General features: G+C 49.7%; 1 protein-coding gene across 3 annotated transcripts in view; it reads right to left on the bottom strand.

The window, feature by feature from the left end:
• Nucleotides 1–295: 295 nt before the first annotated feature.
• Syne3 (spectrin repeat containing nuclear envelope family member 3) overlaps nucleotides 296–15,324 on the bottom strand; it is an 83,679-nt gene continuing 68,650 nt past the window's right edge. For all 3 annotated transcript variants that reach the window (XM_028764416.1, XM_028764417.1, XM_028764418.1), the window contains 4 exons: nucleotides 14,940–15,098; nucleotides 11,239–11,388; nucleotides 10,258–10,296; nucleotides 296–2,801 (listed from right to left, as the gene is read on the bottom strand). In XM_028764416.1, the coding sequence (XP_028620249.1) occupies nucleotides 2,592–2,801; nucleotides 10,258–10,296; nucleotides 11,239–11,388; nucleotides 14,940–15,098 (558 nt within the window). In that variant the 3' untranslated portion in view covers nucleotides 296–2,591. The remainder of the gene's footprint in view (nucleotides 2,802–10,257; nucleotides 10,297–11,238; nucleotides 11,389–14,939; nucleotides 15,099–15,324) is intronic.

The following is a 15,324-nucleotide window of genomic DNA, read 5'->3' on the forward strand; positions in this document are numbered from 1 at the left end:
AAGAAGAACACACACGTGCACTTGTACATGAATGTACACACATACAGATGGGTACACGCACATGCACATACAAACACACATACACACATGCATACACACATATGAACTCATACATGCACATATACACATACATACACATGCACACACACATGCATACATGCATGCACATACAAACACACATGCATGCATGCATGTATACACACGCACATATACACACGTACACTCACACATGCACATACACACACACACACATACACACACACTACACGAAAAGATCCAACATGTCCTCCAGGGACACTTTCCAACTCTCTTTGATAATTGGCTAGGACATGACATCACAGTAGCAGGTGTCTGTCCCCATTTGAAGCAAAAGAAGCTATGTCTGAAAAGCACCCAGAAACGGCTACCATGTCATGTTCCAGCTATATTCATATGAAAGTAATAAAAATATCAATCCCCTGTTAAAAAAAAATGTTATGCAACAAGCAATCCACAGTGCCATTGTCAATAGTTAAAAACACAGCCATGTTCCTGCCCTGTCCCACCCCCACCCACATATTGCAGTTTGACCCTCCCCAGTATTTACCAGAAGACACGCCCACATTCATAGCAGACAGCTCCCCCCACCCCCTTTAGTTCCAGTTGTAGAACTCAGGACTCACACCTGCTAGGCCAGTGCTCCATCTCTGAGCTGTGCACTAGCCCCATTCATTCTTCCCGGGAAGGAAAATGTGGGGAGGTTTGCTCTAATGAACCCAGTATCACCTGAAGACTGTGGGAACTAGTCCATTTCTGGCTTTATAGGTTCTTGCTGTGTGGCGATGGGTGAGTTACTTCCCCTCTCTGGGCCTCAGGTTTCTTATTTTTGAAATGAGAAAGTGAATCTGGACGTACGGATGGCCTTTGCCACAGTTCTGACCGAGTGGTGGACCAATGGTCTTCGTGAGCATCGGGACTCGGCTATCTGGGTCTGAGGTCAGGGCTTGGCTAGCTGGGTCTGACTGAGGTCAGGGTTCACCTGTCCTTGATTTCCCAGCAAAGTGGCCGGGTGCAGGGAGGGCCTTGTGACTGGGGTTCCAGACCAAGTCAGGGTCACGAGCCCTAAGACGCTGCTTTCCTGTTTGCCGATGTCCAGCCTTTCCTGGGTACCATGCTACGACGAAAGCTTCACGTGGTACGGCCTGATACTAGCTTGCTAGGGAGTCGGGAATGGGCACAAATGTGGTGACCTGGAAGCTCAGGGCCTCTTAGGGCTTCAGTATTTGCAGTGTTTAAAGTGCCTCTCTGGGTCTGTGACGAGGATGATGATGGTGATGATGGTGATGATGGTGATGATGATGATCAGACCTGAGAGCACACACACACACACCCAAGACAAATTCCATCTCTAAAAGGGAAGTGTTGAGTATTTTCTAAAGGTTAAAAAAAAAAGTGTCAGTTTAGGGTGAACCTGATTCAGTTTTAAAGCACTTAGGAATCATCCCAGAATCCCCTGGTTATGTTTCCAGCCTTGGGCATAACCTGTCCCTGGAGCTCCCTTTGTCTGCTCCAGCCTGGGGTCAGACTGTGAGCCCTGGTCTCAGGGTGGAAGTGGGACCTGGCCAGCCTTGTAGACCCACCAGCCTGCACAGTCCCTTCTTGGAAGGGAAGAGAGATCCTTTCAGATGTCTGAGTCTCTCCTCTCTGCTTAGGGTGGACCCTCGATCCCTGGCCGGATGGGCAAGTATTTCCATCTGCTCTCGACTCGTGCCCTAGGCTGTGGACAGCTGTGTACGATGGCTGGCACAGGCCATACAGTGTGCTTCACCCTTGTGCATAAGGATAAAGAGTCAAGTTCATCTTGTTCTTTCTCCTGGAGAAAACACACAAATAAAACGACTTCCTGAAGACACGGGGTTGCAGTCGAGGTCACCCGCATTCCTCGCTGGTCTGTGTTATCAGCGGTTGCTATGCAGGGGTCGGGCGCTCAGCAGAATCATTTTGTGGTGCTCGGTTGGGTCCCAACTTTACAGTTCTTCTGTTGCTCTCTCGATGTCCCTCTGACACGAGTCCTGTCTCACTGCTCTGGCTAAGCCAGTGCCCTGCCATCACGGATTCTCATCTATTTATATTTTATCTTTAAAACTAGCCACATGCACAAGTCCCGGAACTCCAGTTCTGTCTGGCTGTGGTAACCACTCAGAGGCTTCTTCCGCAACGTCTGGATTTCTGGGTGACAGTTTGTCACCAAAAGTAACATGTGATTTTTTTGTCCCCTGTCCCCCAGGGATGACAGGAGGCTAAGGCACAAGCGTCACAAATCCCATTAGAGAAACACACCGCCCCTAGGCACAAAGAGACATTGTATCTGAAGTTATCTACACTGAACATGTACAGACACGGTATATAAAAATTCTATACATATTCCCTAACCACACAGAGAACACATTTGGTATATATAAATAGACAGAAGCAGCATCGTAGAAAAAGGCAAGTTTGTTCTGGGAGCAGACACAGCATTTGGTCTACGGCTGCTCTGGGTGTCTGATCGACTACTGTGCCCCCAGCAGCCAGCCTCTGAGGGACTGCAGGTCACCTGTGCACCCGGTAGGCTAGGTGGGCGGAGGGCCGTTGTATCGAAGCATGAGCGCAAAGGAGCGGGCGAAGTTGTTGGCCAGGGCGCAGCTGCGCTCCTCCTCACCGGCCGGCAGCAGGAACAGCAGCAGCAGAAAGAGCAGGAGCAGCAGCTGCAACGGTAGCGCCACGCGGCACGCTTTCTGTAGGAGAGAGCAGGGACTCCGCCACCGCTTCTGCCGCCGACTCTGTGAACCAACACGAGATATACACCGTGAGTGGCTAGAAGGCTGGGGGGGAGAGGGAAGGGGAGTGGGGCACGAGGACATGCTGGATCAACCACGTGACCACGGCGCACTGTGAAGAAGGGTGTGATGGGTAGTCTTGAGTATCAATCTAGAGCCACAAACCTCTGAGGTTGCCTAAGAGGGAATTCTAGATTGGGTTCAGGTGGGCGGACTCAGCCTAACAGTGGGTGGCGCCATCTCTTGGGCTTCGAGCTTAACCGAGTACCAGTACCGGCGCCATCTCTTGGGCTTCGAGCTTAACCGAGCACCAGTACCGAGTACCATCCAGCTCTCTCTGCCTCGGGACTGTACACACGGAGTGACCAGCCACCATCCCCACGATGGATTGTACCTTCATACCTATCCTTGGGTTGCTTTGTCAGGCATTTGTCACGACAGTGAGACAACTAAGGTGTGTAACTCAGCTTTGCCAGCTACAAAGATCTCCGCGGTTTCCTGAGACCGTTCAAGGATTTAGAAGAAGTATAACAATTACCAGAACCACAGATTCGGCCAGGGATGACAGAAATCCTTGCCTGGTGGACCCACAGTCCTCAAATGACAACAGCTTGTCTTGGAAAGCAAAATATACTCAGTGGAAACCACACTTCCGGCTTTAACTCTTAATCTCTTCCTGGGTTAGGTAGGTCCCGGGTGGTCCAATGACCTCTGGAGGTGCTGGGCAGGGGGACCAAGTAGCTCTTCATCAGCTACTCAATCACAAAGATTGCTGGGTGGCTGCTGTGTGGACCCATGTCGGGCTGCTGAGGCCCAGAGGCCCTTGTGGTTATCTTTCGTCATGGTTTCTTATGAGATGCACCATGTAGGGTGGTGGAGAAGCCTGGGTTAGTGTTGATGGAAGTTGAGCCTGTGTGTGACCTCAGGCTGCAGACTCTCCCACAGCCTTAGTTTCTTCCTCTGTCAAATGGGCAGAGGACAACCAGCCTTCCAGTGCAGTTGAAAGCATTCAGGAGGCCCATGAGGAGTTGAGCCGGAGACCTCAGATAGAGCGTGGCCCCTTCTCTCCCCCTCACAGAAGCAGAGCCCAGGTGTTCTGGGTGGATGATTGGGATAGTGAACATGTTCACAAACAGGGGGCAGTGTCTCTGTGGTCACCTCCTGGCTACTGAGGGATAGGCTGATGGCCAGAGCACAGGGAATGATGGGAGTCTCCCGTCTGCTGGAGCCCTTCTCTCTTGAGTGGGGCACAGGTAACGCTCTGCAGAGAAAGGGAGGCTAGCACTGTCCATTTCCTTGCTGGCCTCTAAAAAATATTTGTTAGAAGTGTGTGTGTGTCTGTGTGTGTGTGTGTGTGTGTGTGTATACGAAGTTACAGGCTCCCTGGCTGGCATAAGTTTCTGAGAAGTTGGGTGGAGTCGGGGAGAGGAAGTCTCAGAGATGGGGGAGCTGGGATCAAAAGGAGCGACCCATCTAGACAAACAAGTTCACACGCACCGTTTAGGCTTCCGTGGGCGGAAGGAAGACAGCATCAAGTGGAACTGGAGGTCAGTCGGGGTCAGAGACAGCATGGCTGAGCAAAAAGCCCAGCTATGTATTTAGCTGGGACCAGGGAAGAGACAGGCTTAGGCTTATTGCTGAGGGGTATGCAGGTGACACCCAGAGAGGTCCATGACATCACCTGCTCCAGCTCCAAAAAGCCCATGCTGTCCATAGGACAGAGGAAGAGAGGCTGTCCAGAGCGTTTATGACCAGGCACGAGAGCATCCTGCACCTGGCAATCGGAGGTTCCTCTTTGTTTGTTTGTTTAAACCTCAGCTGCGGGAGCTATCCTCTGCCATGAGAAGCCAACCAATGCCTCCTGCGGTTTGATATCACAATATCCCACTCAACCCAGGTACCTGTTCAAAAGCCATCATTCCCTTTCATCACCAAAGCCAGAGTGAACTCGATTGAAAAGCTTGCCTAGAAGAGCTGGGGACGATACTGCTCAGTAGGTAGCATGCTTGCCCAGCATTCGTGCTAGCATTCCTGAAGCCCTGGGTTTGATCGCCAGTGCTGGGTAAACTGGGTATGATGGTGTCCGCCCACCACACCGGCACACAGGAGGCAGAGGCAGACTTAGAAACCTGGTTCATCCTCACACATGTAATGAATCTGAGGCTAGCCTGGGCTATGGGAGACTCTGTGGGAAGGGAGGGAAGGATGGAGAGGAAGTGAAGGAGAAAAAAGCTTCATGAGGAGAGGCTGTGCCTTCAGTGGGGAAGAGGGCACAAGGACAACGACCTCACAGAGAGAGGGGCAGAACCACGCTCCACATCTGGCTGAAGGGAGTGAGAAAAAAGCTATTTCTGAGAATTTGAACCAAAGGCAGAGGCTCCCCCAAACAGATGGGCCAAGTGTGTACCCCATAGTGTAGTCCAAAGAAAGCCAGAATGAAACCCAATCAGAAGCAGAGATTTCGACTTCCAAGATTCCCAGGCAAAGGCACCCGAGTAGGCAGGAGGAAGTGATTGTGAGTTCTCCCTGGGAGACCTAGATTGACACAAAAGTCTGAATTCCAGCAAGATGAAAATGGGGGGCGGGGAGAGGGGGAGATGAGTCTTAAAACCTTGGAAATACAATCAGGTAAACTCAGTGCCACTCCCAGGTGGGTCTGTATACTAAGAGCCCCTCTGTGCACTGCCCAAGCGAACCACTGTTAAGCGCCCTGCATACCAAGAGCCCTACTGTGCGGTGCCCAGTGTACAAAAAGCCTCACTCTGTGGTGCCAAGCATACCAAGATCCCCACTGTGAGCTGTTCGGCATACCAAGGGCCCCACTGTTAAGTGCCCTGCATACCAAGAGCCCTACTCTGCGGTGCCCAGTGTACCAAGATCCCTACTGTGTGATGTGCCCAAGAAGTACCTGTGCCTTACCCCCTGCAAACCACGCTGACTTGCCCTGGAGATCAGCAGCACCAGTCAGACCAGGCCTCAAGTGAAAAGGCCATCTTCAGGGAGGGCGGTACCACACTCCAGGCCATAGAAAGGCTTGAGATGAATCGCAGCCCACACCCAGCTGCCATCCAAAAAGGAACTACAATTTATGTGTCTGAGGGCTGCAGGCAAGCATCTGCTGGCACCGAGCTGGCTAACACGCTGGCAGTGCAAATTTAATAAATCTTAATTATTCTGTTTATGCAAACAAACAGGCTGGAGCTGCTGACGCAGCTGGAGCTGGAGCTGACTGGAATGTCAGGGAGTGTGGAGAACCAGCCGCACATAGATCATGAGCCCAACAGTGGGTGCCTTTCTTCCCGAGGATGGAAAATAATGCATAGAATGTTTTAAAGTTGGTGAGATTACAGCCTCTGCAGAAGCCACTTCTGTCCTACCTGGCTGGCCTCTGTGTAGGCGTGTGTAAGTGCATGTGTGTGTGCATGCATGTGTGTACAAGTATTCATATGCATAAGTGTGTGTGCATGTGTGTACACACGTGTATGGAGTCCTGTCACACTTGCATAGACCTAACCAGGTGAATAATGACAGGCAGACTATGGATTTGAGCCTTGAATGTCCCACAGAGACTTGTGAGTTATCGTGAGTTAAAGGACTGATCTCTTCACTAGCTGCTTGGACGAGTGGAATCCTTAAGAAGCAGGGGCTGCACATGACTCAGCCGTAAAGAACACTGTCTGCTCTTGCAGAGGACCTAGGTTTGTTTTCCAACACCCAGACAGCCGCTTACAACTGTAACTCCAGTTCCGGGGGATCTGATGCCCTCTTGTGGCCTCTGCAGGCACTACATGCATGTGGTGCAGAGACTTAACTGCAGGTGAAACACTCAACGGTAAAGTCAATCTTGAGTGTTTCACCTGCAGTTAAGTCAAAGCTAAGGGGCTGGAGAAATGGCTCAGAGGTTGAGAGCACTGACTGTTCTTCCAGAGGTCCTGAGTTCAATTCCCAGCAACCACATGCTGGCTCACAACCATCTGTAATGGGATCCGATGCACTCTTCTGGTGTGTCTGAAGACAGCTACAGTGTACTTATATAAATAAAATATTTTAAAATAATAATAATAAGGATAAAACAAAAGAAGTGGGGCCTAGTAGAAGGTCCTTAGGTCATTAGGGGTGTGCTCTTGAAAAGGACTGTGGAACAGACCCTGGTCTCCTCTTCCTCTTCTTTTGCTCTCTGGCCACGAGGTGTGCGGTTTTGTTTCACCTCCAGTTTCCATCATTATGTGGTACTTTATAGAGGCCCAAAGCAACAGGGACAAGTGACCCCATGGGAAATTCTATAAAACTGTGAGCCAAATAACCCTTCCCTCTTGATAACCTTATTTCATCAAGCATTTTGTAACAGTAACTGAAAGCTGACTATCAGGAGACAGCTGGCTCTTTCTGCCCTTGGAAGAAGTAGAGAGTGTGCCTACAGGCATCCGAGGCCCTCATATACACTCATATACACAACAACTGAGAGCCTACTATGCGCCGGTTGGCAGAAAGGAAATTTTTTCTGGGTTTAGTTCAGTGGACTCAGTTCCTTCATGGGAAGATCATGGTTGAGTCATTTGCCAAATACCACACACACACCAGTAACTAAGCCTGGACTTGAATCCAGAGCATAAACCACCAGTTCTCAAAGTGTGAGCAACACCCGGGAATGTCAGAAACACAGATTCATGAACTATCCAGACCAGTGGGTCAGAACCTCAGCGTGGTTGGGCGCAGCCATCTGGGCTCACAAGCCACCCCATAGGTCCGTCTCTGAGTACCAAGCAGCCATGAACGGCTTCCTCCATTACAGGAGATGGAGGCTTATTGGCTTAGAAGAAAGCCAGCACAGAAGCCAGCCTTTTACATGGCTATGTGTTTGAATCAATGTGAACACGCACAAAGAAGCTTCTGGTTTGTATACTCAACGGAACAATGGCTATCATCTCCTGACTGTAGCTCAGCAGGGATATTTGTTGAACCTTGGGGCTATGAGCCCTCCTGGCTGCTGCTCTTCAGAGCCTCCTGACCCGGAGACTGCCAAGTGCCAGCTCCACATAGATATCCTGGCACCCAGCCAGGTGTTCATACTCTAGGATGCCATACTTCACTCTTTTGTTGGTTGGCAGGATTTGAGCACCTTAAACAGCATTCTGTACAAAATCAGCAATGACTCCATACTGACAAAATAAATGTGACTGAAGCGGATAGCCAGATAGTGGGCACCACAACTGGACCAGGAATCCAGATGTAGCTGACACTTAGAACCTTTCTGACGGGTACAATCCGTGGCCCATGTGTCATGTCACAGTGAGGAATGTGGTCCAACACAAAACTATAAACTTATTTAAAATATTGTGAGGGTTTTTTTTTTAAAGAAGGAAGAGGAGGAGGAGAAGGAGATGGAGAAGGAGAAGAAAGAAGAAGAAGGAGGAGGAGGAGGAGAAGAGGAGGTGGAGGAAGAAGAAGAGGAGGAAGAAGAAGAGGAGGAGGAGGAGGAGGAGGAGGGAGAGGAAGAGGAGGAATAGGGAGAGGAGGAGGAAGAGGAAGAAGAGGAGGAAGAGGAGGAAGAAGAGGAAGAAGAAGCTCTTTGTAACTCTGTAGAAGATAATGTTACACCTCAGTGTCAAAAGGGTTGATACCCATGGCCGACTCTGGCCTAGGATGCATGGATGTAGACTCCCAACCATGGAGGGGCTTAAGGAGCAGCAACCAGAGGCAGACTGACCTTGGGACTTCCATCTTCCACCAGAGGCCACCAGGCCAGGCAGGAGGAGTCACATGCCCTTTGCCGACACCTCTACACTCCACAGAGTTCACATCATTCTGAACTAGGGGGAATTCTGGGTGAAACACACCTGCCTCGATGTTCTGGTTCACCAAAGCCTTCAAAATCAACTCACGGAGTAAATTAAGCCAATATTGATATTTCCATTTCACACACCGGGAAGGGAGACCTAAGGCAAAGTGATTGGTTCAAGGCCACAAAGCTAGCCAAAGGGCCCAGGGTTCAGCCTTGGTCTCCTAAAGCTGCCAGAGGACAGGAACGAACCCAGGGAGTCCACACCAGGGATGCTGACTCTGGGCAGGAGGGATCTGAAGTGACTCCATGTCCTTTGAACCAGAGTGTGTTGGTGGCTCATGTTATTATAGTCAATGTTTGGCAAGAAAACGGTGTATCAGGTACAGCAAGGGACAGGATTGGGGAGACCCTCCAAGCCCCAGGGAGGCCTCCAAGCACCCTGTGAGCCAATAAAGCATTAGGTGCTGAGGCTCGAGACCGATGCCAGTCAGCAGCCACATGCCTGGTGGCCACATCCTGTCTTCGTGATGGTTTTCCCCTCAGGCTTAGAGCTGAGTTAAGAAAGCTATCTGTTGTCAATGGCAGGGTACAGGGAGATGCCCAACTACAACTGTCCTGCCTTGAGTTGCGAATGTCCCGACAGGCTCGTGGTTTGGACGGCTTGGTCCCTAGCTGGCTGTCCGTATTAGGGAGGTTGCAGAGACTCTGGGAGTTGGGGGCCTAGCTGGCTGAAGTTTATGCCGGGTCTCAGTACTCAATTTTTATCTCTCCCTCTCCCTCCTCCTCCTCTCTCCCCTCTCTCTGCTTCCCTCCACCTCCCCCAACCTCTCCCTCTCCCTTCTTTGGTAGTTGGTCAGGAAGTGAGTGGACAGCCATCCTCTGCCACAGGCTCCCAAAGCAATGGCATACTGCCCAAGCCCATGAATCTAAAGACCATGGCTGTATTCTCTGAAACCCTGAGCCAAAGCAAATCCCTTCTCACAGTTTTGTGTGTGTGTGTGTGTGTGTGTGTGTGTGTGTGTGTGTGTGTGTTGCATATTTGGTCACAGCAGTAGAAAGGGAACTAAGATCACTAAGCACCAGTCCTGGAACCCAGAGCTGAGGCTGTGTCCTCTGGTGTGACACCCAGTGACACTCTAGGGGTGCCATCTAGAGGGCAGGAACTGGTACTGTTCTTGCTTCCACTGAGACCAGCACGGGAAGAGTCAAGGTGTCTCAGTGGGAAGCAGTAGACACAGCCTGTCTGGCAGAGCAAAGGACTCCACCACCCTTTCTAATGTATCCCCTGGGGCCACATAATCTATTTGCCCAGGATAGACCAGATTCCTGGGTCAGTCCTGGTTTACACCTGCTGTCACAGGTGTAATCAGAGCAGTATCCAATAACTCACGAGAGTGTTCTGGGGGTCTGGATGACAAATCCAGGGTCCCTCCTCAGTCTCATGTAAAAGCTAAGTCATCTACTACACACACTTCAACCCCTCCCTGAGCCTGGGCACCCTGAGAAGATACCCCTTGGGGCCCAACCCATTACAGCCCAAAGCTGATTCTCCATCCATGCTCTCCAGCTCTCACGGAACATTCTAGAAAACCCAGACACCCTGCGCCAGAGTCACAGGCTCCTAGCCTTGCACATTCTCTGCCCTCTAGCTCTGTGGAACAGATGGCAGACACATACCTTCTGGAATGCAGTCAGCTCCCCTGGAGAACTCTCGGTCTGTTATTTTAGGGAAGGGGAAAGAAATGGAATAAAAAAAAAAATCAGCTAGGCGCGTAAAACTTAAACCCCGGCAGAACCCGTAACAGAATATTCATTTTGTCAGGGGAGTATTTCGTTCAAACTGCCGGTCATCTGGACAGCCTGCACCAGCAGGGGGTCCCATTTAATGAGCTTTTTAACACACTTCAGGTCCAGGTGGCACTGTCTGGATGGCCTTGGCCACGGCTGAGGATATGGTCTATACGGCCTGGGCTAAGCTGACACCTAGTGGCAAACCTGGCAATTGCGGAGCCCAAAAAGCCTGGCTTGCCGCAAGCTCGGGCTGAAAGCTGGGGTCTAGGGGACCGTCCTACCTACTCCTTCCTGGGCCTAGGACACTTAACTTTATCTCACTTTTGTCACCAGTCCCAAGGGAAAGTTACAAGGCCACAGCTTTTAAACAAAGGCTATCATTACCATAACCTAAGTTGGAGACAGGAAGTCTAGAAGATAAAAGGGTCAAGGTCAGAGGAAGAGAGGAGCTGAGCCTCTATGGCATCCCTATGGCAACACCACACCCCAGTGAAAGGCTCTGTGGCCCTTCTAGCACTGAGGTTGGGGTGGGGTTTAACTATCCCTTCTAGAGTCTGAGGTGTAGCTATTCCAGCAGAAGGTGGTCCTAAGACCAAATGACATAAAATTGTAACATAGTGACAGCAAGACGTCTTTATGTACTAAACAGGAATCACTGCCCTTAGTCACAGTCTAGTGTCACTGGGAGGGAAGATGGAAAAATAATATTACAAGAACCTGAGAGCCAAGAGTGTCCCTCACTTCCTTTAAGCAGCCACAGTGGCCTGATATATGGATGTGCAGGAATGAACGTACATAGATACAACACTATCTCCCCAAGACATGGCTGCCTCCCGGGACCCCCCAACCTTTATCCCCAGTACCTACCAGCAGGTGGCCAGAGTCCTTGAGCTTGGACTTGTATAGCATCCACCGGTAGCGCAGATCTTCCAGCTCATTGGAAGGGTCCCTTGCTAGCCTGAGACGAAGCAGGTTCTCAAAGAGGTGCTGGCCTTCTGGGATTTGAGCCTCCAGCTCCTGAGAGAGAAGGCGACATCATACCACAGCTGCCTAGTGGCTCAAGAACCCCACCTGGCTGGCAGGGATGCACCAATCAAATGCCACCTGAGGCAAGATGTGGACAGGACCAGTAATATGAGATTCTCATCCGTGCAGGTTTTTTAAAAGGGTTTTTAAGGGTGGAGGGATAGCTCAGTGGTTAAAAGTTATGGCTTAAACATATTTATCTTACATGTATGAGCATTCGCCTGCATGTATCTGTATGCATCATGAGAGTGCCTGTTGCCTACAGAGATCAGAAAAAAAAAGAGTCAGATCTCTTGGAACTGGAGTTATGGATGGTTCTGAGCCACCATGCGGATGCTGGGAAGTAAACCCAGGTCCTCTCCAAGAGCAGCGAATGTTCTACAGAACCGTCTTTCCAGCCTTGCATCCAGAATGTTAGAGAACTCCCAACATGCGGAATAGCAGTGAGGCTGTTGACCACCGTGGTTATTCCCAAACACTGACAAGCCAGGACCATGAGAGGTTTGTCACAGTGGTCATCATGATCAAATGATCACTGAGAGAAGACGCTGTGGTGTTTGGGACTGTCAGAGTTGGTGCTCAGTCGGGTAGGCCTTTTCTGTCTAAGTAGACACAGCTTCCCCCTAGGGTGGTACTTCCTCTTCCCAGGAGTCCTGAGGGAGGTTGTGATATGAGGTGGATGAGGGATCTCTACAGGCTGGAGCCTAGGCTTCAGTCCCAGCTTTGGACCCTGGCTCAGCCACTCAGAAGCCACCACAGTGTGGGATGGATGAGAAGTCACGTTTGGTAGGACAGGAGTAGAGGGTGAGGAGGTGGGTGGGTGGACTTGCTGGAGACATGCAGCTCCCTCCGTGGGATGAGCCATGCACTGAGAACACAGGGCAACATTTAAAGCCAGCAATCGGCTAACAGACGGTGGGCAGCTAGTAACAATAAAACTGAGGAAGGGGTGGAAACGTGGCTCCACGGCAGAGCACTGCCTAGCATGTCGGAGATCCCGGGCTCAATCCAAAGCACTGCACACCAAGTCAAAGCACCACAGAAGCCCTAGACATGGACGAGGCCTGAGAAAGGAGGCCTCTGTCCAAACCTCCTTTTGCTCTTAGGATTTTTGCCAACCTAGGGGAAATAACACCAGCTGAGATGTTTCTGCAGCCTCCTAAGGATAAGCCGAAGCCTGGGTTTGACAGAGGCAGGGACTTATTCTCTTTGTAGATGAGATGCCCGAAGACTTGTTCTCAGAGTATGTAAGTGAATCTGGACCTCAAGTGGACTTATAGCCTAGTTCCAGATCATTTTAGTGGCCTTGAACGTGGACTCAGTGGTCCCAGAATCATAAAGCCCCCATTTTTTATCCAAAGCACTGCACACCAAGTCAAAGCACCACAGAAGCCCTAGACATGGACGAGGCCTGAGAAAGGAGGCCTCTGTCCAGACCTCCTTTTGCTCTATAGCAAAACCAATAGAATCACCTCTGGAGGAAGACATTATCCTAAATCCCAAATTAGTCTTACGTATATTTTGTCCAGGACAAAAAGTAGCCACACAACAATTCACGACACCAAGAACAAAAAGCAAACATATTTAACAGAAATACTCCTGGATGCCTGGAGATCGAAGACTCATCTGTCACTGCAATTACGGTAGATTGCAGTCCAACGAATTAAAAGACAAGCTTAAACATTTCATCAAGGATGTGATAGAAGCCGATGGATGTAACCAACCAAACCAACCAGAATCAAATAGAACTTTTAAAAGTGATCATTACAACAACCAACGCTAAGAATCTAACAGAAATACATGGTAGTGAATATGACACAGCTAGGAATGGAAGAAGAGTGGGGAAAAAATATTCAGAATTCAACATTCTGAGTCAAGGGCAAAAGATACACAAAAGAAACAAAAAAATACACAGTGTGTGTGGGATGTAAATTTCAATGACATTTGAGAAAGGGAAGAAAAGGTATCGAGGCAAAGGTAATATTTTAAGAGATATTGTCAGATATTTTTCCATAAAGACCTACACCGAAAAATGCAGTTCGAATGATTGCAGAGAAGGATAATAAGTAAGAAGAACTGTGGACCCTAACATCTGACTGACAGGAAGAACTGTGGACCCTCATGTCTGACTGAGCTTTCACACAAATAAAGGAGAGAAAATGCAGAGTGGTCTTGATTGCGGAGGTCTTTCCTATACAATGATATAGGTTTGAATGTCATGCTAAAATGTTTTCATCAGGGGCTCAAGGTCACATTAGTGATTCTGTTGGGTCATGGCTACCTGCAGAAGGAGACTTGGCCTGGGTGAAGGCTCCACCAGAAAGGAGGCCACGGAGGAAGCTGTTGTCTGCCACAGTCAGGTGAACAGCGAACCAGAGGGGACAGAAGCATCCAAGAAGTAAACTCAAGAAGGCTTTGGTGACTTCTGTGGGTTGAACGATTGTCCCAATCCAAACTCACGTCGACAGTATTTCGGGAAGGGACCTTTGCGAGATGGCCTGGTCTGAGGGTAGGATTAACAACCCTCAGGGGTGGGTGGGACTAATACTGTCACAAAAAAGGCCTTTTTAAGATCTCTTTTGCCTCTTTGGGCCTCCTACATCTTCTGACCATATTATGACACAAGGATACCTTACAAGATACTTGGACTTTCTGGCCTTTGGAAGGTGAAATTCTTGTTTGTTAGAGATTGCTCAGTCTGGAGTATTTTATTATAGCATTATAGTATAGCGTTACCGTAGGAACAAACCAAGAGAATGACTAATTAGATGGCACAGAGGAGAGAGTATTGGTGGACTGACAACATCAAGCGTCCAATTCCCCACCCCCACCCCACCAATACCTTTACATCACGTGGTGGAATCCGGTTTCCCTTTCTTTGAACCCCAGACGACCTGCTGACTTTCTTTGTACAACACAGAAGAATCTGTGTGAACTAGCATGTGACCTTAGCACTCTGGTCCCTAACTGAGGCACCCGAGGGAGGGCCTTGCCTCTTCCTGTGTGCTTCTTGACAGTCTGCAGCCCCCTGGAGCAGTCTGGGCTGTCCCACTCAAGAATGAGACAGGCGTGAACTTGATAGGCGTCAAGTTCATCTCCACCTACTTCCAGCCTCCCCACCAGAGCCAGCTAGCTGCCTGAAAGATCAGGTTGCCCAGCGGATGTGTCTTGACCCCAGAGCTGGCATAAACAAGGTTGAGCTCAAATCACCTGGTGTCAAAATCACGAGTTAAAGAACAGCTGTCGTTTTGAGCAACTCGCTGTCGTGGTGGTTTATGACACAGTGGGAGCTAACAGAGTGAAGTGGTCACTGGTGACATATTTTCAAATAGACAGAAGGTAGGATTGATAGATTCGTGTATAGACACATGCATGCAGGGACAGATGAAAGGAGAAGTTAGTTCTAAAATATTTGAACAACAAAAAGTGAAAACATTACTCAGACTCAGGCTGGCTCACAAACTACTACTAAGTATGAAGTCCTACATCTGAGGAAGTCCGGATGGCTCGGACACCGTTCAGGGTTATTCCTTGAGACAGACCTGCAGCTTCACCTCCCTGGTCCTCCAGTCCTTGGCTGTGGCTGTTCTCATTGTGACGATTCTATGTAGCTTCGAGCTTTCCGCCTGCAGCCACTGTTCAAAGTCCCTCAGGAGCTGGGGATAATCGTCATGGACGTCACGTTCTTCCAGTGGGTTTGCCTGCAGGAAAGCGTGTGACCAGAGGCGAGAAAGGTTTGCTGATCATGTGTCCTGGGGAGCCCACCAAAGCAGAAGGATGACAGATGACCCAGAGGGCATAGGAGAGGCTCAGAGGGATGAGAGGCAGTCTGTAGTCATTCACATTTAGGGGCCAAGAGTATCCTTCACCATCACCTCTGGGCATTCCTCTCCATCATCTCTCTGGACATCCCTCTCCATCACCTCT

Source organism: Grammomys surdaster, unplaced genomic scaffold (assembly GCF_004785775.1).
Source record: "Grammomys surdaster isolate TR1022 unplaced genomic scaffold, NIH_TR_1.0 144, whole genome shotgun sequence".
NCBI lineage: Eukaryota > Metazoa > Chordata > Mammalia > Rodentia > Muridae > Grammomys > Grammomys surdaster.